The 25,995-nt window shown below is 45.7% G+C and overlaps 1 protein-coding gene across 4 annotated transcripts in view; it reads right to left on the bottom strand.

Annotated features, from left to right (window-relative positions):
* The window catches only part of LOC147887371 (P-loop containing nucleoside triphosphate hydrolases superfamily protein), a 39,295-nt gene extending 13,707 nt beyond the window's left edge, over positions 1-25,588 (bottom strand). For all 4 annotated transcript variants that reach the window (XR_015543202.1, XR_015543204.1, XR_015543203.1 and 1 more), the window contains exons 1-2: positions 23,600-25,588; positions 906-1,046 (exon numbers count right to left, since the gene is read on the bottom strand). Coding sequence is in view for 1 of the 4 variants with exons in the window: in XM_087394209.1 (XP_087250335.1) it covers positions 906-1,046; positions 23,600-25,342 (1,884 nt within the window). In the remaining 3 variants the exon portion in view is untranslated. The remainder of the gene's footprint in view (positions 1-905; positions 1,047-23,599) is intronic.
* Positions 25,589-25,995: the final 407 nt, after the last annotated feature.

Raw genomic sequence — 25,995 nt, 5'->3', positions numbered from 1 at the left:
AAATTTGGCAAAGACCTCTAGATAAATTTGGATAGAAGTTTGGTTTAAAATTTCTATTTATTTGGATTTCATTTGCTTCTTTAATATCTAAGTCTGTTACTTATTTATCCACTATGTGCTCTTTGGATGTACTTCAGGTTAGCGTTGAACTGGCTTTTCACAGGCTAGCCAAATGCTGGAGTAGAACAGTCTAGCCAATAATATGGCTTTTCACAGGCTAGCCATATTATCATCTATCTATGATAATATGGCCCAGTCTTGAGTACATAATCTATCTCTAATTATATGGCCCAGTCTTGAGTACATAGTCCGGATCTTGCTCCTCCTAAGGAATTCTGTGGGATTCTTTACACTAAGTTTTAACAGTTTTAGTACATAGTCCAGATCTTGCTCCTCCTAAGGAATTCTGTGGGATTCTTTACACTGAGTTTTAACAGTTTGAGCTCAAAACTTAGTCTCTTGAAAAAAAGATTACTCATCTTGTTGATTCAGATACTACTTTAACTACATTGAATAAGTTATTTGAAGCTCAGGCTAGCCATGTTCTCACAATTTGATTCTCTTCTACTTGATAACATTACATTCCCTTCACCCTGCACTCATTAAAATCTACCTTCACTAGTCTCTCTGAGCAACTCTGCTTCATGAATTGGAAACTGCCCTATGCAGTAGGCTACACTGCTGTGCATCGGATGCTATGTCAAATCAGTCAAAGCAGGACAGAAACAAGGACACAAGGACCCCGACCAGACGGTTCAGCAAATATGTCCTCCCTCAGCGTATCCAAACCGTGATGGAATGCACTTCAGAATTTGATTAAATTCACCCAATTAAGATTGTTTCCATCAAACTCGATGAACAAACATTGTCACCTTCACTTGAAGAGCCCCATAAACAGTACTGACCAGATGATATGTACGAGGACATCGATCTATTCGACAACCAATTGTTGCACCAGGCTTTGCACACCGACTGCACTTTAAAAGCCTACCCCTACGGAGGGCAGCCCGCACATTCTTCATATGACCCAAACCAGCAAAATACACCTGTTTGCAGCAACATAACATCTGTCATTTGGAAATATAAGACCTTGATTCAAGGTCATTTTCTTACATAATATGCCAAGCCTGAAAAGCCAGTCCATCAAATTTATGCTGAGTGCAGGCAAATAATGTTGGCCGTCATATGCATACAGCATCTCAATGTCCAAACATGATAACATGTCGTCTATTGGAAAATATAACGCAACGGAAAACATATCTTATAGGCAAACAATACTTTTGAAATACATGAAAAAAAGATGGACAAGTTCTTGGTACAAAGATGTGAAAACTGAGCAGGGAGACATGTGTAATACATCTAGAATCATGCCTGAATAATATTTGTCAAGTTAGAAAAAGAGTTGCTGCACACTATTCCTCAACCTTCCAAGGCAATCATTTGGAATTTTAGGTGTCACCTCCCTGTGATCCCCCAAATGAGGAGGACATGAAGGAGGTGTGCCAGCAGCATGAGAGAAAGAAAGAAAGAAAGAAAGTTTATTAAAGTCTTCGGGAGACTGTGAAGGTCTATGAGACTAAAGATAACTGATACAATGAGCATAACGGTGGTGGTCTCAAAACGGGCCAACCAACCGTTTCTTAAAAAAAAGAGGTTATGAAGGACTATGTGTCTAGTCCTGATACAAAAAAAAATGTGTCTACCTCCAGATGATACAAAGAAGAAGAAGGGGGGGGGCACAAAAAAGTGGGGCAGAGGGGGGAGATACAGTATACATGTGCAGGTGGTGATCGTCAGAGACCAAATCATAGAGGGGCCATCAAATGGGAAGTCGGAAAAAACCCTACGATAGATGATTGGCCTCTGACGTCACGCGGCCTAGTCGAGCTCGGTCGTCGGAGGCGACGGGTGGCCCTGTGGATGAGGGCAACGGTAACCCCAGTGGGGCGGGCCGAGAGCAGAGACGAGATGTCATGGACCTGGATGTGTGAATCTGTCCGCTGACGCAGCTGTCGTGACTCTGGCTCTCGCTCACGTCGGCTAGACTGAGAAGAGGTATCATGTGGCTGAAAGAAGTCAGTGATAGGCCGCTGGATATCCTCACGCTGTGTGTGTTGCTCATGTCGCCGTGCTCGGAGAGAAGTATCTCGGTGGCGGGTCATCTCATGTAAGAAAGCGGCAAGGCACCGCTGATCCGGGAATTGTAGCATGTGTGAGAGGGAGCCGAATCCGTTGCGAAAGAGGCAGTGGTATCGGCCTCGAATGGCATAATAGATAGGACATCTAAAAGCAAAATGCTCCTCCGACTCGATCTCCTGTAAGTCGCAAAGTGGGCAAAGGCAGTCCTCTCGTGGGATACCCTCTGCGCGTCCACTCTCGATCCGTAATCGGTGTGACGAGACCCTAAACTGACCGAGGGAGATCCGAAGCGCATGTGGTAGATGAAGTTGTGTGTAACCCGGAGGTGTGATGAAGCCCTCCTGTGAGATCTGGAGGCAGTGTCGGCAGTAGAAGTCGAGCTTCACAGGAAGCTCGGAGTGAAGAAACCATGTCCGCCAGGTGTGGAGCTGGAGCAGATCCGCCCGAATGAGCCAGTTGACCTCCTGGTCAGTGGGGGAGAGGGGAGATGGTGGAGCGTCGAGGCTGTACTGAAAAGGAGGCAACCGGTCTAAGTCGAGGCCCAGTCGGGTGAACCAACTGGAAAGACGACTATACCAGCATCGCTGGTCCCCATCAACGGATAAGGCCATAGAGGAGGATAGGACTAACCAAGGTAGGCAGAGGCGACCATCAGACGTATTCAGGAGAGAGAGAGAGAGAGAGAGAGAGAGAGAGAGAACGAAGGAAAGATGTATTAACATATTCAAGATGAGACAAAGTAACTCATACAAGCCATTGTGGGCTGAGGCAAAGGACGTGCTAAGGCCCTTGCTGAGTGCTATGCTAAGAATCTCAAAATCTCATAAACTCAAGTACTCAAAACTAGTGCTGGGAATACATATCCAAGTGCCACGGTGGCTCGCCGGTGGGACACGAAAACGTCTCGTATTTGAGTTTGTCAAGTCGTCTCTTGCTGTGGCATGGGAAAGGTGTTTTTTTTTTTTTTTCGGGGAGGGGCGGTGGCATCTTTGTATCCGATGGGCCGCATCAAGAGTGACACCTTGGCTCGAGAAGTCCCCTCTAAATAGAGTTGGGAGGGGTTGGACCTCCATCATGTGTGCCTTCGTTAGCCTCTGTGTCGTGCGTGGTCTCTATGTCTCACTCTACCACTCCGTGCTGCCTTTTCTCGCTGGTCAATGCTGCTCTAATGTTGGCTACCTCCTCCTCTATTCCACTATGTCCCGGGGCTGATTCAAATGCATAAAAGTCAGTGATACGTCACTCTGCTTGATCCGTCTCTGTCTCCGATGTCACAGTCCCCTCTTGTTGTCTAATCTCCTACAATAAGGCCTCTCTGTGTCGCCGCATCTCCATCAAATAAAGACCAACACGGAAATGTGCCCCTCCTGGAAGAGAGAATGATACCGTCCTCTGATCTCATAGTAGACGGGGCAAGTACATAGGAAGTGCTCCTCTTCCAATGTGCATAATCTGCAAAGTCGTTGCTCTTTAGGTGTGAATGTGGCTCTCCCTACCTCGATCCTCAGCTGATGGGACGACACCCGCATCTATCAAATGACAATACTCGGTGAGTGTGAGATCCGTCTGTCCTTTAAATACTAGGGTCTGATCATCACTCCATCCTCTAATACTCTCAAGAAGTGATCATGGTAGAACTCGATCTTGGTGGGGAACTCCTGGTTCCATCCCCCAAGTATGTCATATAGAGCTGGAGTAGATCCAACCATATGATACGGTTAATCTCACCTCGCAAGAGGACGAGGCATACAAGCTGTACTAGAAGAAGGGAAGGCAGTCTATCTCAATACCCTGACGTACTAGCAACGACAGGCCCTAGAAGGGCAGCATAAAGGACCAGTGCAAGGTCCATGTATAAGCGTCTAGAATAAGACCAGTCAGATACAACAGAAAGGAGCAGTCAGTAAACTGCAAGCCGTGGTCCACCCTACTTGGTTCGATCGACGGTACAACAGGTGGTGACACAATAGGCATCTGCCATGTGGCCACTGGTGGGCCCCACACATGGCCAATGTGGTACATAAGTACAGATCAATAGTACTACAAGAACTGGTCAACTATACAATAGAGTCAACAATAGGGCTGACCTGGTCGAGTGTAGTGGGCCCCATTGTTGGGGGTCGTCTGCCTCAAGTTTAGGCTACATCCAGAGCAACAGGGAAGTCAATGATCTTGTGCCTCACCATTGGCACATAAGTGTAAGAAAACAGAGACAAAGTTGCTTGCTGTAGCCAACACTCCCTTAGCAGCACGAGAAAATTAAATATAGAAACGTAGCCCAAGAAACACATAATGCTTAGTTCAAATCATACTACTTTTCTTTGTCCACACAGATGTAGATAGAGATAGATGCAGACACAGATACTGGAACATGCAAACTAGAGTAGAAGCATTGCTCCAAAGATGGACAAAACCTTACACTGAAGTTGTGCTCAATGTGCCACCATCTGGCAAATACGGTACTGCCTATATGTAGAACCCTGGCACCTTAGAACTGTCTTCTACCTACTCCTGCCACCTCCAAAACCCTGTGTGCCGCTATGGAACTTCATGTTGGAATATGAAGCCAGAGTGAGTCTAAAATGAATGTTCTAGGTGGTCTAGGTGTGGTTTTATAGTCTAGTGAGTCCTAGACATGCCACGTGTAATATTGGGAGATATCCCCTAGACATTGTGACTTTCTAGAGTCTAGTGGCACACTACATAGAGTTGTACTTGTCTATTGTCGATTATATCAATCAACATCAAGCTTTATATCATGTGAGTATTTTGGTTATCATTGCCAAGCACTGGTTCTTTCATTTTCCTTTCCATTTTGCCTTTCATTATGCTTTCCATATTTCCATTCCGTTCCTAGCTAGCTACTAGGTCTCTTCATTTGGTATCAGAGCTAAGCTTTCCTCAAGGAATGAAGAGGCCTTGAAGCCCATCTCAGACCTATGGAGAGGTTAGCTCTTTCCAGTCTAGTTCTCCTCCTCTCCTTCCTTGAGCACTCCGTCTTCTTCCTTTGCCTTCACCTTGAGCTCCTCTCCTCCTACCCATGCCTCACCATCGACCGCTCCTTTAGCCTCAGCATCAACCGAGTAGACCTGTGCCGTACCAGTCTGCCCGTACAACCTGCCCGCTATTGCCCATGGGGATTCTTGTCAAGCTGCTACTCCTATGCCCGCCATTCTACTCCAAAGAGTCGCCTCCTCTACCTACAAATTCCGCCTATCTTCAGACCTTCTCTGCCCGTCACTTGCTCCACACCCCGTCAACAAGTGAAGCTGCTTCGAACTTGATGTGAGCTCTTGACATTACATTGCGGTGACTCCTCCACTTGACTACTCCAACATTGGTGAGCTAGATGTGAGTTCTTTGATACTACTTCAACACACTCCAATACAGTGATCTCTTTGATTAGTGCATTACCTCGAGCTTGATGTAGACCACTCTACATCAACAAGTGACTTCTTCAACATTGCTTATTCGATCGGTGCCTGAGGTACTTCGCATTGATTGACTTCCCGATTAGTCGTGGTACTTGAGGCTTCTACTTCGACATTGGTGACTCTCCTTCCAGCATTTTGAGAGTCATCATGTGATTGCTCCATGTAGCTACCCCATGGACTTCACCGATATTTTGGGGCATCCATGCCTAGTGCTTCATTGACATTGTCATCGACTCGCAAGGATGTGCACACATGTGCATTAGCTACTTGGAGGACATCTCTTACTCCTAAAAGATCTATTTTTATTATTCCTACAGCTTGATGTATTTTGGGGTCCTCTGCCCTGGGTAGTCCCCCTAAAATGATATGTATTGAGTGTTTGATTTTCATTGAGTCTAAAGGTCCTCTGCCTTGGATAGTCCTCCTAAAAAGATGTATTGGTTTTCCTATTTTGGTGTGTGGCTTCCTAACATGTCCTATTATAAAGCCAAGGGGGGATGTATTGTGGGAGCCATGTATTGGCTTTGATAGGTCTCATTATCAGGCCTGGCCGAGTTCCAAGATGTTGGTGTATTCCTAGACCTATGAGCTGGTCATGTAGCCATGCTATAACGTGAGCCTCTAAGCATGTTGTCTCTCAAGCCATGAGAGTGCTTGGATCAACTTCTGAACATGCTCAAACTTTAGCCTCTGAGTTACATAGGGTGCACAGTTTGATGACCGTCATTGTCATGTTCTGTTCTTCCAGTAGTCTCTTACCTTACCTTCATGGGGGGGTGTTGGAATATGAAGCCAAAGTGAGTCTAAAATGAGTGTTCTAGGTGATCTAGGTGTGGTTTTATAGTCTAGTGAGTCCTAGACATGCCACGTGTCATATTGGGAGATATCCCATAGACATTGTGACTTTCTAGAGTCTAGTGGCACACTATATAGTGTTGTACTTGTCTATTGTCAATTATATCAATCAACATCAAGTTTTATATCATGTGAGTATTTTGGTTATCATTGCCTAGCACTTGTTCTTTCATTTTCCTTTCCATTTTTCCTTTCATTATGCTTTCCATATTTCCATTCCATTCCTAGCTAGCTACTAAGTCTCTTCACTTCATTGGGCTGCTTCTATGCTGCACAAAAAGATCTTCTTGCTGCTCTGTAACGTAGCCAATGGTGAGACAGTGTTCACTCTCTCCTTGACCTCCTTGCTGCTCTGGATGCAGCCCAAGTATGAGGCACAAGGTGAGGTTGATTTCTGGGCTCCTTGCTGCTCTGTTATGCAGCGGATTACCCCAAGCAAGGCCTATTTATACGGCTAGAGCCCTAATGAGCTGGCCCAACCACTACCCCTCTCTTAAAATATTGCAAGCGTCCTCGATTGCATTCTGAAATACATGTGTCACAAACTGGCATAGCATATATGATTGTTCAGGAGTGCAAAAACCTCATAGTGACTAGTACATTGATCATAGAAGTCCCAAGGCAGATATACTGTCAGCAAGCAGTACCTCAGGTGAAACATACAATGTCACCTAGCGACCTCTAGATATCTGAGCCTGTTTGTAATAAAGAGAGAGGTACTACCCCTCTCTTGAGCATCAGACAATGCTCCAGACCTCCGCTCTACTGAGCCTGAAGGAAACAACCGAAGTTGGCTCAAGCTAAAAAGATTCCAAGTAAAGCTGAAACAACTGAGGTGTATCTACCAGATCACCCTCTTCCAACCACTTTGCATACAAAGTAGAGAAACTTTACCTCTAACTCTCGTTCCCTTATGTGTCAATACTTGCTCTGAAACTAAGATATCATCAAGTTTCCCAACTTCTGGCTACACACAAAAGGCATATCCTCTTGCACATCTCCCTGGAAAGATTTGAGAAGATTTACATTTCAAGCATTATGAATCCTCCAAAGATCCGGTAGCTTCAAACAATAAGCTACATCACTGATTTGCTAACATATGATGCAAATTTCTACAAAAACATCCATCCCTTGTCCCAAAGTTGGCCAAAGAAAGTCTGCACTGCTTTCACTAAAGCATCAGTTACATCGATGCCTTGCACGCTAGGCCCAAATTGCTTGTAACACCAGAGACAACCATGCATCTAAAGGATTCCATCTCTAAAAATATAATGCAAATGCTGCTTTCTATCAAACAAGTGATCCTAGAACCTTGCAGACTCCCCATCCTCTACATACTAGTCCTTCATTGCATCCAACACAGGACTCAACGCATATGCTTTCACACAATCTAGTCTGATGAGGAAAATATCTCAAGGTCTGATGGGATGTGCACACTTTCCGAGCAGAAAAGTCCAAGCGATAATTTTTGACACCAACCATGCTTGTATATTTCTCAAAGGAATATACAATTCTTTCTTAATTTCTCATTTATGGAACCATATACTTACTTATTTTTCATTATAACCCTCATTTTAGAGAACATCATCTATCTATGAACAAATAGTGAACACTTTAGAAACTCCTATAAATACCTCCCTACCATACTCCCTTTTGAGGATTATGGTAATTAAATCAATTTAAAAGAGTTTCCCTAATCATTAGCAATCCCATATTTGAAGCTCTCATATAACAATGTATACCATATTCCTTGGATGAGTAGGAAAAAGATATTGGAAACCTCATACTTGAGGCCATTATAATCGATCATAAATTAATCTCTAATACATTATCAAATATGGGAAGGCAAGGAACGAATTTTCAAAATATTCCCAATTCTCCAAACCTAAGTACTTTTAAGGAAATGTGGTCTCTATTGAACTCCTTCCTACCATAATATGAATTAGGGAGAAGTTGTAACTCTCATATACATCTTGAAATTTTTACTTTTTATCTTTTATAACTATCAAAAGTATACTTTTAAGCCTACCATTGCATAGATCATGAAATTTTGAACATTTTTCCTTTTTACAGCTCCTCAATCTGAGATAAGGAGCAAAAGTTATGACCCCTTCTACGTAGGCTCTCCAAGGGTATTCCGCCAGCGGAATAGGGTTGGGGGGCAAGCTCTTCAAACCATATTCCTCTGGAAAAATACACTTAGAGAGTCTATTAAAAAAGTATTATATTATTTTCTGAGGAACTATAAAGAGGATATTTGCTCAAAATTTCCTGATCCAACCAATGGTGAAAGGAAAAGAAAGGATTTTTGAAAGTGATAAAATAAGTCACCACTTGGACATTATATATGTATATTATATAAAGGTATATTTATATCTATATCTATTTATTAGTATTTCATATTTACTTCCAGTCTCAGTAGGCATCAGTATCACCAACATTAGCCCTGCGGAGCTTTGCTCTCACATCCATGTGACCATAGGCATCCATTCACAATGCAAACATCTGCATTTAACCTAAGAGCGTTTACCAGCAGCCCAAACAAGGCCACACGCTCCCCAGACAATTACAAGTGTCCATTGACTCACTGGAATACCCAAACAATTGGTGAAAGCATAACTGAACTGCCCACGGTGCCCAGAAGCACGAACAGCCTCTGCAAGCATTCATTGTGAACCATCCTGCCAAGCATGTCTCTCCAAAAGCACAGCCCAATGCTCACAGACAGACACAAGAGAGCATGTGACATGTGTGAACCCTTTACCAGCCCGGAGTTCATCCCAAGCTCTTCCACGAGCCAATGCACAACTCCCTCCTAGTTTTTTGTTCACATTGCCACGTAGTTGGCTACACCTAGCATCCTTGACCCAAATGCCTATACACGCAGCCCAAAGCCTCTGCAAATAGCTCACGTGAGCTGAGTAATAGGCCAACACCAGCCCCTTCACAAGCCCGTACAAACTGTACGGCAAATTTATGAATAAGGATTAGCTTTGACACGAGAACCATGGGAGAGCCTTCAACTGCAGCCAGAAGCACCATGTGTCACCTTTGGGAGTCCGTACAAAAATCCGTGCACAGCCTTCATCTCTTGCAGCAAATGAATGAATCGTATAGCAATCCGTACGACCAGCCGTACGATTACATACCAATATCGACTGAAGGCTCCGTACCGCTGCACACAACTACTAATTACTCTCCGTACCGTCGTACGTCACCGGCTGCTTCCGTTTGGCTGCGCTCATCCTCCGTGAGATCTTGTCTGTGACCCTTCACCACATGATCATCCCATCAACTTCTGTCCATTATCCTTTCCTAGAGGCTTCCAAGGTCCTTGCCAAAATGGTTTTGCATGGTCTTGCCACGTGGCAGCCCATGCCTTGGGTTGCCCCCAAGGGCCTTCATTTGCCCCTAGGCCCCCCTCTAGTGGGGCCTTTTTAAAAGCCCACCAATGACCAACTTAAAAATCTTAAGGTTCTTTGAACCCCTCTTGGCCCTAGACCTTTCATCTACCCCCAAGGCACAAATGCAAGGGGTTCTAGCACATCGAGTAACCCTTACCTCGCCCCTTGTTTTCCCAGGGTCTTGCCCACATGCTAGCCAACATGCTTGCACTAGAAATCACGCCCTGGTGACAGACTGCCAACCTTCTGCCTACCGTGATCTGTCCTAGCTCCAGGTGTCTTTCTCTACCAAACTGCTGCAAACTCTGCTGCGTGTTCAAGGACCTCACCAAAGCCTCTTCTGGCCCCTTCACCTGACCTTATTCCAGCCTCTGCCAGGCCCTAAAACAAACCCAGAAACGGTCCTGTTTGCCAACCTGCACTGGCAGTCTTTGATGCCTTAAAGACTGTCCACGCTGCCCACGTGGCAGACCATCTAATGAAATCTTGTTTAGCCCATCTAAAAGCACTTTACACGGTAGACTGCTTCTCCTAGATCCTTTACACGCTGCTGGTATACCTCCACCATGTCCTCCTCATTTGGGGGCCTCACAGATGGGGAGGTGACCACAATAATCCTAAGAGTCCAGCAAAATAGGGCTCTTAGTCTGCAGGCCTTCATCAGGAAGAGGAGTAGCAACGAGTGCCCAGAAAGGCATCACAACAGCCAGCCCACTGAAGCTCTTAGAGAGCTTGCAGGCTGACAGGTGTTTGAAGATGCCAAGAGGAGGTAGAAGACAGCTCTATGAGTTGCCAAGGGTTCACATCTAGGCAGCACATTGACTGCTACATGTGACATACTGAACAGGCTTTTGTATCAGGTTTGTCCATCTTTGGAGCAATCTACATTACATTTTTTTCTGTTATACTCAGCTATGCATTCTCAAGATTTGTATATGTGTCTATGTTTACGTCTGTAATACTTGTGTGCACAAGCCAGAGTGAGATTAGATTTAGCATTGTGTGATCCCTAGGCAATATTCTTCCGCTACAGGAGTGATAGCAACCTCCATCCCTGTTTGCTAACATGGTCTCAGGGCCCTGAGGAAGGCTCGCAATTGCGTGGAGCTCAAAGGAGAGAACCTTTGGAAGGAGATCTAAGTTCAGGCTTGCAGAAATCGACCCCTGTGTCTGAAGGACAGTTACCTTTGCAAGATGGAAGGTGACCTAGATTTGCATAAGAACGTCATGGTCAAGTAAAAAATTGCAAGTGTTTCCATTAGTTGTATCTGTGCTGAGCCTATTCCAGGATATTCAGTCCAATGACTTCACCTGTGCCAATCCCAAACTTTGGAGGAGCAAGCAAACAAGAAGGGGACAATTAGCCTAATAGAAGGAGAAGCTGCGGAGTCACACGGTGGTAAGGAAGCTATGGAAGGTGACGAAAAGAGGGGATCTGAAATCCCAAGACAAAATGGATGTGATAGAAAAGGTAACAATACATGCAGATCCAGACAACGTTGAAGTGTGGAAGGCAAAGGATATTGAGGGGCCTCGGAATGATGAGGCACTGTCAATGACCATCGAAATGACAACAAACACGATGATCCCAAGACGCAATGGATATGATAGAAAAGGTGACAATATGTGCAGATCCAGACGACGTGGAAGTGTGGGAGGAAAGGACGCTGAGGCATTGTCAATGATAACCGCAATGATGAGGCACTGTCAGCGATCATCGAAACAACAACAAACGCAATGATTCCGACATTCAGTTGGCAGATACCTTGAAGGAAGCATGGGACATCTTGAAGGACCTGCACAAAACAAATAATATTATGAGGATCCTCAATCTCCAGAATCAATTGTTCACTATGAGTATGGAGGAGCAGAAACCATGCATGACTACCTCACGAGATTGAAGGCAGTGAGAGATCAACTGGGAGCAGATGATCATAAGGTGAACCAGGTTCAATTTCCTCTGCTCATATTGAACATGGGCCAACTAGCTTCAGAACCTTTGTTACCAGCATTCGACTTCAAACGGGTCAAAGCCGCAAGCCACAAAACTGAACACTCTCAAAGTACACAAGAGACTAAACACTATCCAATTACAGAAGGGAGACTTGAGAGAATGCTCAAACAGACTCCATAAAGACAAAGCACCAAAGGTGGATGTTGTTGGGAATCAGGATTATTGGGGTCACATCCTCATTTGCAAGCCCGCAAATGAGGACATGGGGGAAGTAGCATGTTTGGGACAATAGAGAGGCCACGTGGGCAGATCTAAAGACTGCCATGTAGGCAAATCAGAGTGTGCAGGCAGCCTGCCATGTAGGCACCAAGCAGAGCTGTTGGAGCAATTCTTGCAAAGGAAAGCAAAGCTCCACGCAGATTTGCAAAGACAAAGCACCAAAGGTGGATGTTGTTGGGAATCAGGATTATTGGGGTCACCTCCTCATTTGCAAGCCCGCAAATGAGGACATGGGGGAAGTAGCATGTTTGGGACAATAGAGAGGCCACGTGGGCAGATCTAAAGACTGCCATGTAGGCAAATCAGAGTGTGCAGGCAGCCTGCCATGTAGGCACCAAGCAGAGCTGTTGGAGCAATTCTTGCAAAGGAAAGCAAAGCTCCACGCAGATTTGCAAGCGGAGGTGTATGTCTCTCAGCCTTCGGGTTTTGAAGTCAAAGGGTCTTAAAATAAGATATGCCGCCTGCACAAGGCATTATATGGTTCAAAACAGGCAACCCAGGCATGGTTCAAATCCTGGGAGGGTTATTCTAAAGGTCTTCAAATCTGCCCATATATTCAAGGGTCACTTAATTGCAGATTGTCCCTAAAAACATGTCTTGAAGCATACAATGTCTTCTCAACTACACAAATGTTTCAACAGAGAGCAAACTCTGTGTCCACAAATGTGACGCTGACTTGCTCATTCTGATCTTATATGTGGATGATATGCTCTTGATTGGACCCTCCACTCAACATATTGCAGCCCCTCTAAGGCTGATTTGCAGCAGTCATTTGCTATGACAGATTTGAACCAGTTGCATTACTGTCTTGGCATTCAATTTGCTCAGATTGAGTATTATGATGAGTCAGTCCAAGTATATTGGAGAGTTCCTACAAATATTTTAGTTGCAAAACTAGTTTCTAAAACCAGTTGAGCCAGGTTTTTGTTTCTCCATGGATGATGTTGTTGAGCCATTTGATGCCACTCTCTATCAATAGGCTGTTGGATGCCTGATATATCTATGTCACACAGAGTCAGATCTTCAATATGCTGTTTCCCAGTCCAGCAGATTCATGCATACTCCCAATACACAGCATTGGCAGCCTCTGAAACGTGTTTTTCGATACTTGAAAGGCACTCATGGTTTGGGCCTTCTCTATGGCCATGATTCTTCACGTATCCCGCATGCTTTCACAGACCGCGACGGTGACTTGTATGGTATGACACTAGAGTGTCACACAATGGCAACTGTTTTATTCTAGGAGCTCTTGGAAAAGCCTAGACCTAGCTAACTTCTCCATGTCGCCAAAATAGTAAATGGTTAAAGAGTGTGCAACAAAAAAATATTAGAGAGGAGAAGGGAATGCTGTAATTCGAAACTTCAACTTTATGTGCCCACAAGATAGAACTCACACACCAAACTCAAGAGATAGACAACAGTAGAGCAGCTCAAAAAATGCCTTGGAATATATTGCACAAATCTGGGTCAAAACACTTTTACAGAAAGCTTCACTAGATATCCCACAACCCGCAGCTAAATGCTTTATGTTGAGCAAAAACTCTGCTCCTACTTTCATCCTTGCACTCCTTTGGATGCATGCTCCTCAGTGATGTAACAGGGAGATAACCTAACTCACTCTCTCTCCTGCTCACTACTATCTGAACTGAAAGAATGATGCACTCAAAGCACAAGTGGAGCTGCGGAGTGAGTGTGAGAATCAGAGGGAGAGAATATAGCGGGCCTCTGGGAGGGTAAATGAATAATGAACAGATGCCTGGCCCAGAGGGCTGAATACAACTGTAAATAGATAAGTATGTACGAAGGGAATTCCCTCACTACAAAAGAGAGAACTAAGGACTGCTGTACCGGACTGAGCCGGATGTAGACTAACTTAAGGGGCTGGAAGGGGGCTGCTTGGCTGCTGCAGACTTCTCCTGCCCTGATCCTGGTCCCAAAGGCTGCTGCTGGCTGAGGCTAGAGCTCTCTGAGGTGGATGAATAATGAGGGCCAAAAGCTAACCTTTTATGGGGCCCCTTGGACCCTGAATAGGCTGACTGGAGGGGCTGTTGTACCTGATTGGAACAGATTGCTGCACCGACCTGTTCCTGCCCACCCAACTGCCATGTGGCAGGCTGCCACATGGCTTCTGACATCATCGTTGATGAGATGCTGACGTGGTGCCTGCTGACGTCACCTGCTATCCACCTGCATGGCCCTCAGCTTGTGTGGCTGTGCATTGTTCATCTTTTAAAATTCCTTTCCACCTTATGAGGTACTCAATGTATACCTGGCGATCTCTGAAACCCACAATGCGCTCGGGGACATAGAGGATATGATCCTCTTCATCAATAGGTGGCAAGTCTCGAAGTATGTACACATGCGGACCTACATATGGTTTCAGCAAAGACACATGAAACACATTGGGAATCTTAAAGGGGCTTGGTAGCATGCACACACGCACACACATGCGTGCCCACACACATATATATATTCCAACCAAGGAAGCATACATCGCCCTATGGTGCACTACCTCCCCAATCTTACGGATGATCCTGTAAGGGCCATAATACTTATGAGCAAGCTTTGTGTTGGTATTACCCTTCAATGAAACAGAATGATTTTTGTGGCGACGTAAACGCACATGATCTTCTTTGAAGACCAAATATCTCCTGTGTTCATCCACATATTTCTTCTACTTAGCTTGGGCATGCTGCATAGACTTTTAGGCCAATTCCGGAAGGGCCTCCATCATTTCCAAGTCATCTTGTGCTTGCTGATATTTCACAGCAGTGTTGGCAATTGAGGAAGGCATTCCCACTTTACACCCATACATTGCCTCAAACGGGCTCATGCCAATAGAGAGATGCTTGGTGTTGTAGCAACATTCAGCAAGTGCGAGCCACTTATCCCATGACCTCTGGGTATCATGGCAAAAATGCTTCAAATATTTCTCCACCCATTTGTTCACCCTTTTTGACTGTCCATCAGTCTTAGGATGGTATGCAATGCTAGGTGTGAGTAAAGTACCCACTGCTGTAAATAATTCTTGCTAAAAGTGACCCATAAATGTTGCATCCCTCACTGACAATTTCCTCAGGAAAGCCATGGTTCTTAAACACATGATCAATGAACTGCCGCAGCAACCTGCGATGCTGAATATCGAGTCTTAGTGGATAGAAATGAGCCTATTTTGTCAATCTATCCAACACGACATAGATGTTGTCCCATCCCCTCTCTATAGAAGAAAAGCACGTAATGAAATCCATTGCTATTGTGTCCATTTGCCCTTTGGAATGGGTAATGGTTGCAATAGAGCAGCCGGTGAAGAAGAAGAAGAAGAAGAATATATTATCGTCCTCTGAAGACCAAAAATCGGCCTATGAGACCTGAGCAATACAAAATCCTCGTACACAAAGACTCCTCCCTTGGAGGGGAGGGTATTAAGAGAAACTACCTTTATGTCTTAGGTGAGTTCCTGTGCTTGAAAAGCTTATAGACAAACGTTCCTAAAGCTGGGGGTGATATATCCTAAAAGAACTGAAATGTAGAGCTGAGAAGAGCTGTGCAATCTCTAAAAGATAACTGAAAAGAGCTGTTGAAACAAAACCCCAAACCTTACTCCGTTTGCTGATCCGACTCACCGTCTGATGTGCTGGGTGAACACCTTCCAAGAGGGCTGAACTGAGGCCAAGAGCTGAGGCGGGTCAAAGGCCAACTTCTGGAGGTGTCAAGCTGTTCAGAAGGGGGCTGGAGTGGAGCTGTAGGAGTGCTGAAGGAGGGAGGACTGAATGAGAAAAGAGAGGGCAGCAAGGGCCTATTTATAGGGGTTGGGGAACCAGCCAACCAGCTGGTTGTAGCGGACTGAGCAGTCGGCTATAGCCGACTGGTTGCTGCCCCCCTTGGCCTATAAAAGCCCTTCCCTAGCTCATTTGCCAGGGAGCTTTGTAGGCTGCCTTGCTTGCTTTCCTCCGGTCCAATGGTCAGCCTTTGGGGGCTCCTATCCTAGGCTATGACCTAGACCTAACCTAACCTAAGATGGAAACACTAACTAACTACTGTTCTCCAGTGGGTACCAGTAATAAACAATACTGACTGTTTGACTTGACCTAAGGCTTAGAGACTGACTTACGCTTGTGCCTGACTGTCCCGGACAAGGGCTCCCAAAGGGTCACAGCATACGACAAAATCTCCTATTAGGGAACTATTACACACTTGTCAATGTAGCCAGTGTGTCACATTGCACCCGAGTGCAGGGTGCATGTGACATTCCCTCCTTCTTAACTAGACGGTAGGTTCATTGCTTCCAAGTAGTCCGCCAAAATCAATGGAAACTCCTGAAGAAAGTTTTCGTCCAACCACACTGCTTCATGGGTACGGAACTTGGTGTAAAACTCTTGGATGTTGTGTCCTCACCCATGCTTGAATTTATGAAGAAGGATCTACTCCAGCTGCAAAACTTCGCCTCATCAAGAACTTCAGTTGCTGCTCGTTGGAAATCTCTATAAGAGAAGGTCCAAAATACGGCTTCAACCAAGCTACATGGAACACATTGTGCATAGTCTAACTGTCCGGAAGGTGTAACTTCATTGAGACATCATTGATCTTTTAAATGATAGGGAATGGTTCGAAGCTCCTGAAGAATAGCTTAGGGCATCGCTTGCCTAACTGCTTCAATCTTTGCTTGATAATGCATAATCATTGATCTTTTAAATAATAGGGAATGGTCCGAAGCTCCTAAAGAACAGCTTAGGGCATCGCTTGCCTAACTGCTTCAATCTTTGCTTGATAATGCGTATTTACACCCATTGACCCTCTTTATATTGGACATCTCATCTAGATTTATTAGCCTCGCACGTGTACGATGCTTGATCTTTGGCGATGCAGCTTTTCACATACTTCGTAATCTCTGCCATTGATTCGATGGTTTTGTTGGCTTCAAGAGATGATGTAAACCATCGTCCAAACGCAGCTTCATAAGGTGTGCGACCAATGCTTGAAGAATAGGTATCATTCAAAATGGCCTACACAAGTGGAAGAAACTGCTCCCACTTTCCCTAAGCATCATGACAATATGATTTTAAAATATCAAACGCCATATTTTTCCATCTCTCCATTCGATTGCGGATGGAAAGCGCTACACATCTACAGCTTAGTACGAAAATTATCAAACAAGGTGTGCCAAAAATTAGACATGAATCTAGAGTCCCTATCGGATGTGATGGTCCTTGGCAACCCTCGAATGGGATATCAATGCTTGATAAACAAACGAGCTACATCTTCAACGCTCGCCGTCTGTTTGCAGGGAATAAGCATACAATATTTACTAAAGCGACAAACAATAGTAAGACATTGAGTGTTACACGTACACAAGACTAGCTCAAGTAGCTTGGGAAGGCTTAGGGCTAGGCAAGCTTGATTCTCGGGTTGAGTGGCAAGGGTACGAACCAGTTAGAGTTCTCCACTATTTTTTGCAAATTGGGCCCGAGTCTATATAAGGGATCCAGAGGTTCAGTTCTCAGAGAGCCGATGGGAGCAAGTCTCGTTCCCTAGTGCTAGGTCTGATCCTGGATTGAGTCGCGGACGCGCGCCTGCATCTTATCGTAGCCCAAGGCCCAACAACAAATCTAAGACCTCTAGGTGCCACCTGGTGGTATGGGACAATAGGCTGGTTGGGAACTGGTTGGGAGTTTGTGCCAGTCACTCAGTTGGTGGCTCGAAGGAGACATCTCGTGTTTCGAGATCATATCCCGTAGATGTCATGGTTGGGTGGTGAGCAGCCTGCTCAGATTCCTCATGCTTGGTGTGTTCTTGTATTTGCTTGCAGATCAAAGGTTTCAAGAGTGCTGAGGTCGTGTCAATTGGTATCAAAGGCAACTCCTGAGGTATGAATCTCTGTTACGAGTGAAATCGGACGTGATTTCCTCCAAGTATGTCTCAAATTCAAAATTCATGGTGATGCCCTGCAAGTGCTTGTTGGTTCATCGTTTAGTGTTGTTGGTTCCCTAGAGTGGGATAGAAGGAAAGCGAGAGTGAGGAGTGAATTCGCTGCTAGATGTGAAGGTCTATGAGAGAGAGAGGAGCGGTGAGGAGTCAGGACCTTAGGATCGGAGGAGAAGTGCGAGAGGAGCTGCTAGGTAGGCGCAAGGCTAAGGCGGAATCCAAGAGACCCCGTGCACGGGACAGTTAGGTTGCATAGAAGACGAGAGGGCACGAAGAAGGAGAGCACAGAGAGGTGCGCTATGGGCTGGAGCAGGGTCACGATCTGGGCCGAGCTGTTTTTCAGGGGGCCTGGAGGCTAAGAAAAGCACCATTCCCTCCAAAATTGAAGGGTGGGCTTTCTAAAAGCTTGGCTTACCCACCTTATAGCTTGGATGGTTCGCCTCACCACCCCAACCCGTGGACTACGCATACGTGAAGCCCCTCCACACCATCCTACTCGAATCCTGTCACTTGGTACGGCCTGCTGCAGACGACCGTACAGAATAGTGCCATCACCATTGTTCGTCAGCCAAGGTTCGGGGGGGTTTCTGTTGTTTGTCAGCTTGTCCGATCGTCAGTTTCGGATCACCCTCTCTTCTCCTCAATCAACCAGTAGAGGCATGGGTCACTCTGAAGGATATGTACGAAACAAACAACACATCCTAAATCTTGCTTCTTCAACATCAACTCTACAATCTTGATATGGATGAGGGAGATTCGGTACATAACCACTTGATGAAGGTCAAGGTGGTGAGGGATCAACTAGGATCAGTTGGTCAGAAGGTGGACTCATGCCATTTGGCCTTGATGGTACTGAGGAGGCTACCTCGGAGTCTTGAAAGCTTTGTTACGATCGTGACAGCAAGACAGATGACCAAACCTCTGACTTTTGAGGAGTTGGGTCCATTACTACTATAGGAAGAAGCTAGGGAGAAGCTCCAACAACGACAAAGACAACAAGGCGTTGCTGGCAAAGGATTACATTAGCAAAGGAAAGGGCAAGCCTAATGGTGGCAAGTCCAAGAAAGACGACTCTAATGACGAGGATACTTCCAAGAGGAAGCAGAGGAAGTGCTTCTACTGTGACGCGCCAGGTCATTTGGCGAAGCACTACAAAAAGAAGAACGCAGATCAGAAAAACAAAAAGGAGTCTGCTGACTCAGATTCAGAGGGTGATACAAAGGCCAAAGCAGATCTGGTAATCGAAGAGTTGTTCCTAGTAACATCTCCATGTGTTACTGAGGTCAGATATGCCGACCTAGAAACCACAGTTATGATGTATGACATTGAGATGTGGGTCGACGAGGAGTCAGATGCCTTTGTGAAGGTGAAGGACAGCATGGAGTGCTTTGGTATTTGACACTGACACGGGGTGGATTCCAAGGAGTGCCCTGGGATCTCATGTTCAGATGGATGATGTACTTCAGAAGGGGACAATACAAGATTACACAAACTATTGGTATGTGCCTTGATGAGGTGCAAGGTTTGCTTTCAAAGCAAGCACACAGGCAGTACAACGATCTAGTAAGTACTTGATGTTCTTCATTTGAACCTTTATAGCATGCTGTGGAGAGACTCTGCTCTTCATTTGTCTCAGGTAATGCAAGATTGGAAGGAATTGGCCTTCTTCGAAGGCAAAAGGGGAAGTGTGGGTGCTTCTTCAAATCCCAGACGCAGATTGCTGGAAGGTGACGGACAAGGTGTACTGAAGCCAAAAGAGTACCTCCTTGAGAACTCAGTGAGTTCGTTGTCCAGGTTATATGGAAATATTCATTTGTTGCAGACCGTGCCAAAGGAAGGACGGGTTGAAACAGAGCCTCAAAGCATGGTGCCTGGAAGACTCCAGGTTGTTCACTCATTATAAGGGGGACAACTGGAAGATCATGACGGCTGGATTGCTCGAGTTTGAAGGCGGGAACGTGACTAAAGATGGTGGTGCCAGGAGGTGCTACCAGAGACGGACCTATGTACCAAGATGGTGAGCGAAAGCGGAACCAGACTTGGTGGAGCAAGAGCCACTAGATGAAAAGCCAAGAAAAGACTTTGACATCGAAGTGTTCCAGAGGACTACGACCAGGGAGTTACTGGAGCATCATCATTGACGTGTTGGCATTGGGCCGAGATGTGTCAATGAGAAGGGGTGTTGGAAAGGTCACCTCCCCATCTGTAAGCCCCCGCGTGGGGGAGGGAGACCTACGGCAGGACATGCCCAGAGGAAAGAACGCAGAGAGGGGGCTGCCACATGGGCAGCACCTCACAAAGTCAGGACAGCAAAAGGGGCTGCCACATGGGCAGCAAACAGGTTGCCATGTGGACAGCACACAGCAGGCTGACAGAGGAGCATCATGCAGGCCAAAAGGCGCCGGCAAAGGGCAGGTCATGGGCCAGCAAAAGAGGTGCACACGTGGCGGAAAGGGCAGACTGGAGGCGCCTGCATGGCAGGTTTCTAGCAGGGCAGATGATGCAGAAGGGCGGGGCAGTCCAGCATGTCAGGTCCGCCACATGGAGGCCTGGTGGAGCAGCAGAGGAGGGTGCTAGTAGGCAGGGACCTGCCTTGATATAGGGCTGGGCCCTTGCCTTGATTGGAGGGCCAAGGCCCCAGAAGAGTGGGCCAAAAAGGCCCCGGTTTGTGAGCCCTTATAGGGCTAGACCAGCCACAGACTGGTCGGCCAGAATGCGCAAGCTGGTTGTTTTTTTGCCAGCCCCTTGAAGGGCCTATAAAAGGAGGGCCTCCAGCCCTCATTTATCATCTTCTGGAGCAGTACTTTGAGGAGCAGGAAGGAGCAGCAGAGCAGCACCAGTTGGGCCTATGACCAGGAGGGGAACTGGGCTGAGGAGCTGCAGACTTAGCTCACAAAGGGCTGCCTACCTAGGCTGACACTCAGGGCAGCAAGGTTGAGAAGATCATTCTGGACAGAAAGTCCACAGACCCTCCAGGTGGAGCACGCAGGCTTCAGTCTAGAGATAACCGGCAGATAGGAGAAGGATCTATCTCTTTTGTATTGTGTCCATAGCGTTGGACGGAAATATCTTATTTTGGTGGTTTCTCAATCTGGCTGGTTCATTTTCTATTGATGAGTTTGCACATCTATTCTATGCACATTAAGAAGTTTGTGATTCCACATCCCACACCACATTGTGTGAGCTCCTGGGCAATTCTATCAATCTTCCGTTGTGGGTACCCTCTATTGGTTGATTTCTAACACATCTACAATGATACTATGGCCAGTGCAAAGGGAACCACTACTGCTGACACGAGTGGGAAGAACAAGAGGAACTCGACTCAGACGAAGAATGGTCGAGCCTGTTTCCTACACACCTTGAAGTTAAAGAAAGAAGGACGTTTTATTTGCGAGGAGCAGAGCCACACTCGGAATGATTGTCCTAAGCGCAAGAACCAGATGCAAGCGCTAGGACCAAAGCTTCATGCGGGACAAGGTACCAAAGCTAAGGGAGCTAACCAAGCATCGATGACAGGTATTTCTGTAAATGTCAGTACCTGCCCTCTGTTGGCAAGGCAAACATTCAGCAACATATTGACCACACCCTAGACAACCACTTGTTCTTTCCCCTTCCTGTACTCAATGTCAAACATAGGACTGCACCGAGGCCAACCATCTCTTTTGCTTGGCAGACAAGATGGGCTGGAAATATTTGAGTGTCCTATGGTCAATTTTGAGCTTCATTTTGCTCTCGTACAAGTAGTGATACCACTTTTTGAAGGCATGTAGGATGGCCAACGTTCCTTGATCATAAACATGGTAGTTGAGCTCTTTGGCCTCAAATTTTTTGCTTTCATAAGCTATTATACCATGTTCTCGTGGTTAAACAGCCCCAAGCCTTTGCCACTAGCATCTCCCTCCACAATGAATGGCCATGAGAAGTCAAGGCGTACCAACACAGGTGCATGAGTCAAGGCAAATTTCAGGTCTTGAAAACTGACTTGTGCACAATGAATGGCCATGAGAAGTCAAGGCGTACCAGCACAGGTGCATGAGTCAAGGCAAATTTCAGGTCTTGAAAACTGACTTGTTCTCCTTTTGACCACAAAAAGGCATCCTTCTATTAGTAAGAGGAGCTACCCTCTTGGCAAATTTTCGAATAAATCTCCTGTAGAAGGAGGCAAGACCCGAAAATCCTCTCAGCTGGGTGGGATTTTGTGGCTGTGGCCATTCCGTTATGCATTTCACCTTTGCACGATCTACCAATATGCCATCTCTACTTACAATGTGCCCCAAATAAAGGGGGTAAGAAAAGAAGAGGGAAAAGAGGGCCTCTTTCCAGCCTATTTTCAAGGCCTTCCACAGCCCCTCTCTCGTACATCTCGGGACGCACAAGTACAATGCCTTGAAGCATTATCCTCCAAGCTTCATGATACATTTCAATTTTATACAGTTGGGGCAGCAGATTGGTGAGCAGATCTCTCAACGGATTGGCCAACAGCTCGGCCAAGTTGCCACACATACATTATCTGACAAGGGCAAGCAGCCTATGCCCCAGCATCGGGATTAGTCAGACAGCAAGGACATACACATCAAAAATGTACAATGAGTAGTGGATGGGGACTTATATAGTCCCTCCACATATCCCACTAACTTTACATAAAGGGCCACTAAAGTAGCCCCTTTTTCCCCTTCATTACAAATGGCTACACACATGATTATGAAGTAGCAATTACATGATTATGAGTTGGTAGGAGATTGAAAGATTGATAGACTGGCAGGAAGGATATACATCTTGCAATCACCTTCTCTTGTAATTAAAGAAATTGTATACATACTCTTCTATCAGCTTGGATTTGTTTCTTTTACATTTCCAATTCCAGCTTCAAAGTTGTCATAAAATTCTTCTAAAGAAGGGAAAGGAAGTTCTGCCTGTGATCCTGAAGTTTCAACAGCTCCTCCATTATCATGTGTATACCAAATTCTTAAAACCATTGTCAAGAGTATGTCCACCAAATCCATAGTATTGTACATGATCTCTACAAGAAAACTGCCATATCACCCCCTCCTTCCCTTGCAAATTTTCCTGACCTCTTGCATCTGATCCAATTCATTGCACTCAATCGTCATGTCTCAACTTTCTCTCCTCACGTCTCCACCCCTTCGTGCCTATGACGACCATGCAATTCACACCATTTCACATCATGGGCAATAGGACAGTCTCTTTATAAACACCTGATAGCTCATTGAAAGAAAAAGCACCATCTAAAGGAGAATCAACTGGGAATAAGATCTTTCAAGACAGTAAAATGTTCTTAAGTTTCTTTCTGTCCAGTCCGAGACGTTTGTAATGGTGATGCTTCCCTCACCCCTCACAAAGCTGTATCAACTCTTCCCTTAAAGACAGCAGAGCTATGACAAATTTTCAAGCCCTTCAACTCTTTCATACTCCATAAGTGATATGCAAAGCAGCAATAAAAATCCCTTCCTCGATTAATATGAAAAACATCAATGCATAGGATCAGACTGCTACATGCACACTTTGGCAGTACATAAACCACCCGAATGTAATTAACAGCCTCAGACGGTTAAAAGACAATTTGCTCAGGTATGACTGTCTCAGACACTAACCTCTGGACTCCAGATTGCACATTCCTGATGCACCCAAACTCCTGCAATGCCAAAGCGATCACTTAAAGGACCTAGCAAGCGACCAAGCCAACCAGGTTCATTTCCGAAGGCATCCCACTCACTGTATCCAGGATACGTTCTGTCCTGCGCAGATGCTTGATCTTCACCGACTTTTACAGAGACCGGCAGCAACCAATAAGGAGGTTCTCCATCACTACCACCTCCACACAGCCCACACCTTCTTCCTTCAGCTAGGTTGAGTTTCACTTCATCTTCGAATGTCCGAGCAACAGCTGTTTCATCCAAATCAGCAGTATCACCTGTATTACACGTCTGTAAGTCGTCCCTTTTTACAATGCCACTCGCCTCTGTGCATTTATTTAAAATGGGAAAGACGCCTATCTCTGTTTCCTCAGTACCAAAAGAAAAGCCTGTCTCTCCTTTTAGTGGTTTACTTGCACCACTCTGTTGCTCTATAATATCTGCTGCTCCATTGTTTGCGTTAGAATTATTCACATCACTCAAAGCCACCAAAGGTGGCTGAAGGTCACTACACAATGTGGCAATAGGAGCATTTTCATTAGCCGAAAAATTACCTTGTCTGGAAGCGATCTCTGGCAACAGCATCTTGCTGTTAATGAAATCGCTCACCGTCTTTGTAGAATCAAGCCCTTGCTCGGATTCTTCCCTTATACCTTTGTCTAAGCAATTAACCTTACACTGAAATGCGTTAGCCTCTTTGTGGTCAACAGCATTCGACTGAAAATTGGACGAAGTGCCCATTATTTGCTCAATTGCTTGAATGCATCCTACTTCTTTTCCCTCTTCCGGTTTGCCCATAGAAGATGGTGTCTGTGCCCTTTGAATGATAATGTTCTCCATAACCTCGCATGATTGCACAGTTGGGATCATCCCCCCAGCAGTGCTGGCATTTCGTGCTGTGAATCTTGACCTTCTTTTGGCCTTCTTGGTCCATGACAGAAAAGGTGCTTCTCGTGCTTGTAGCTCGTCCAATGTCCTCCTCTTCTCCTTTTTGCGAGGTTCCTGTAAGTGTTCCTCTGTCCAATCAACAGGATAAGCTTCACAAGCACACACGTCAGATTTCTTGTGACAGCCTGCACAGCAGTCAGCCTCGGCTGCACCCACGAACCTCTCAATAAAACCGTCTTCTTTCATACTGTCCCTACTGCAGTCACCTCCAAGCACACGCATTTCATCACTCTGTTTACTCTCTAAACTATCACTACCCAAAACTCCGTTCTTTTGAATACTGTCTAATCTTCGAAACTTTCTACCGACCATGTCCCTGCTTCGTTTGCTCTTGACCTCTCCTCCAGAAGCACAATCGCTGTCAAGGTGGAATGGTTTGTGCTTTTTCTTGGGCCTTTCATATCCACGCTCCTCAAGACTGAAGGAAGTAAAACTTCTCTTGCGCCTCCCATTTGCAAGGGATTGACAACCACCCGGCAGGTGATTGGCCATTATCCTTGCGGTCGGTCTCCGATGTGGCACCTGAAAGGGTAGACGCCTCAACCTAGCAGCCTCATCCCCTTCGCTTCTAACTCCCGATCTCGATATCTTCCAATCAGCATTCCTCAGCACGTGTCTCGAGGACCCAATTCGAAGAATGCCATGATCCAGAACCTGGCAAGGCAGGGACGATCTCCGCCGTTCTTTGATGCAAGTAGGGTCCGGAAGGGGCCCTGAAATGCCCGGGGAAGAGCTTTTCTCAGGGGGAAGCATGGAGGGGAGAAAAAGATGAAGCAAATGGCAATGGATGAGGGGAGGAGTGAGGAGCAAGGAATCGAAAATCAGCAGAGGATGGAGGGAGGAAAGGAGGGACTAAAAAAGCGGTTCAAGATGGAAGGGAAGGGGAGAAAGCCATAGACATAGAGAGCAGATGACTAAATAGTGTGAGAGCAAAGCATTCAAATGAGGAGACAAGATGAACGTAGATCTGTGATTGATTGTTTCATACGTTCAAAGGAAAAGCTTTGCAGTTGTAGTTTGTTTTGTTTTCTCTCTCTCCATTGTTTTTGTTGGGCGCCAAAATCGGTGATCAAAACTCGATGCTTCTCGGTCCCTTTTACTTCCCCCCAACCAAGCTTTCATTTCAATCAGGGGCATATGCCCCTGCCTCCACCATGGTGGATTTATGGACACAGCCTTTCACTGGTTGCTGGACCCTTGCCTGCCCTTACTTGCCTATGGGCAAGATTTGGCCTTTCGATTGCCATCCATTTGCCACATTAGCTCAAATCTACTTCAAGGGCTTGCAAAAGCTCTCTTGTGCGAAAGGTGAGGGAGTACTAACAACTTTAGAACAGGATATCCTAATTCTGGCAAGGGTTCCTAGGCCACCGGCCACAGAAGAAGATTTGTGTCCACCTCATGAA

This window comes from Dipteris shenzhenensis, chromosome 23 (genome assembly GCF_047967505.1).
Source record: "Dipteris shenzhenensis isolate YYH24624 ecotype China chromosome 23, Dip_SZ_1.0, whole genome shotgun sequence".
Classification (NCBI taxonomy): Eukaryota; Viridiplantae; Streptophyta; class Polypodiopsida; order Gleicheniales; family Dipteridaceae; genus Dipteris; species Dipteris shenzhenensis.
Note: the sequence above shows the minus strand (reverse complement) of the source record. Positions and strands in the feature narration are given on the sequence as shown.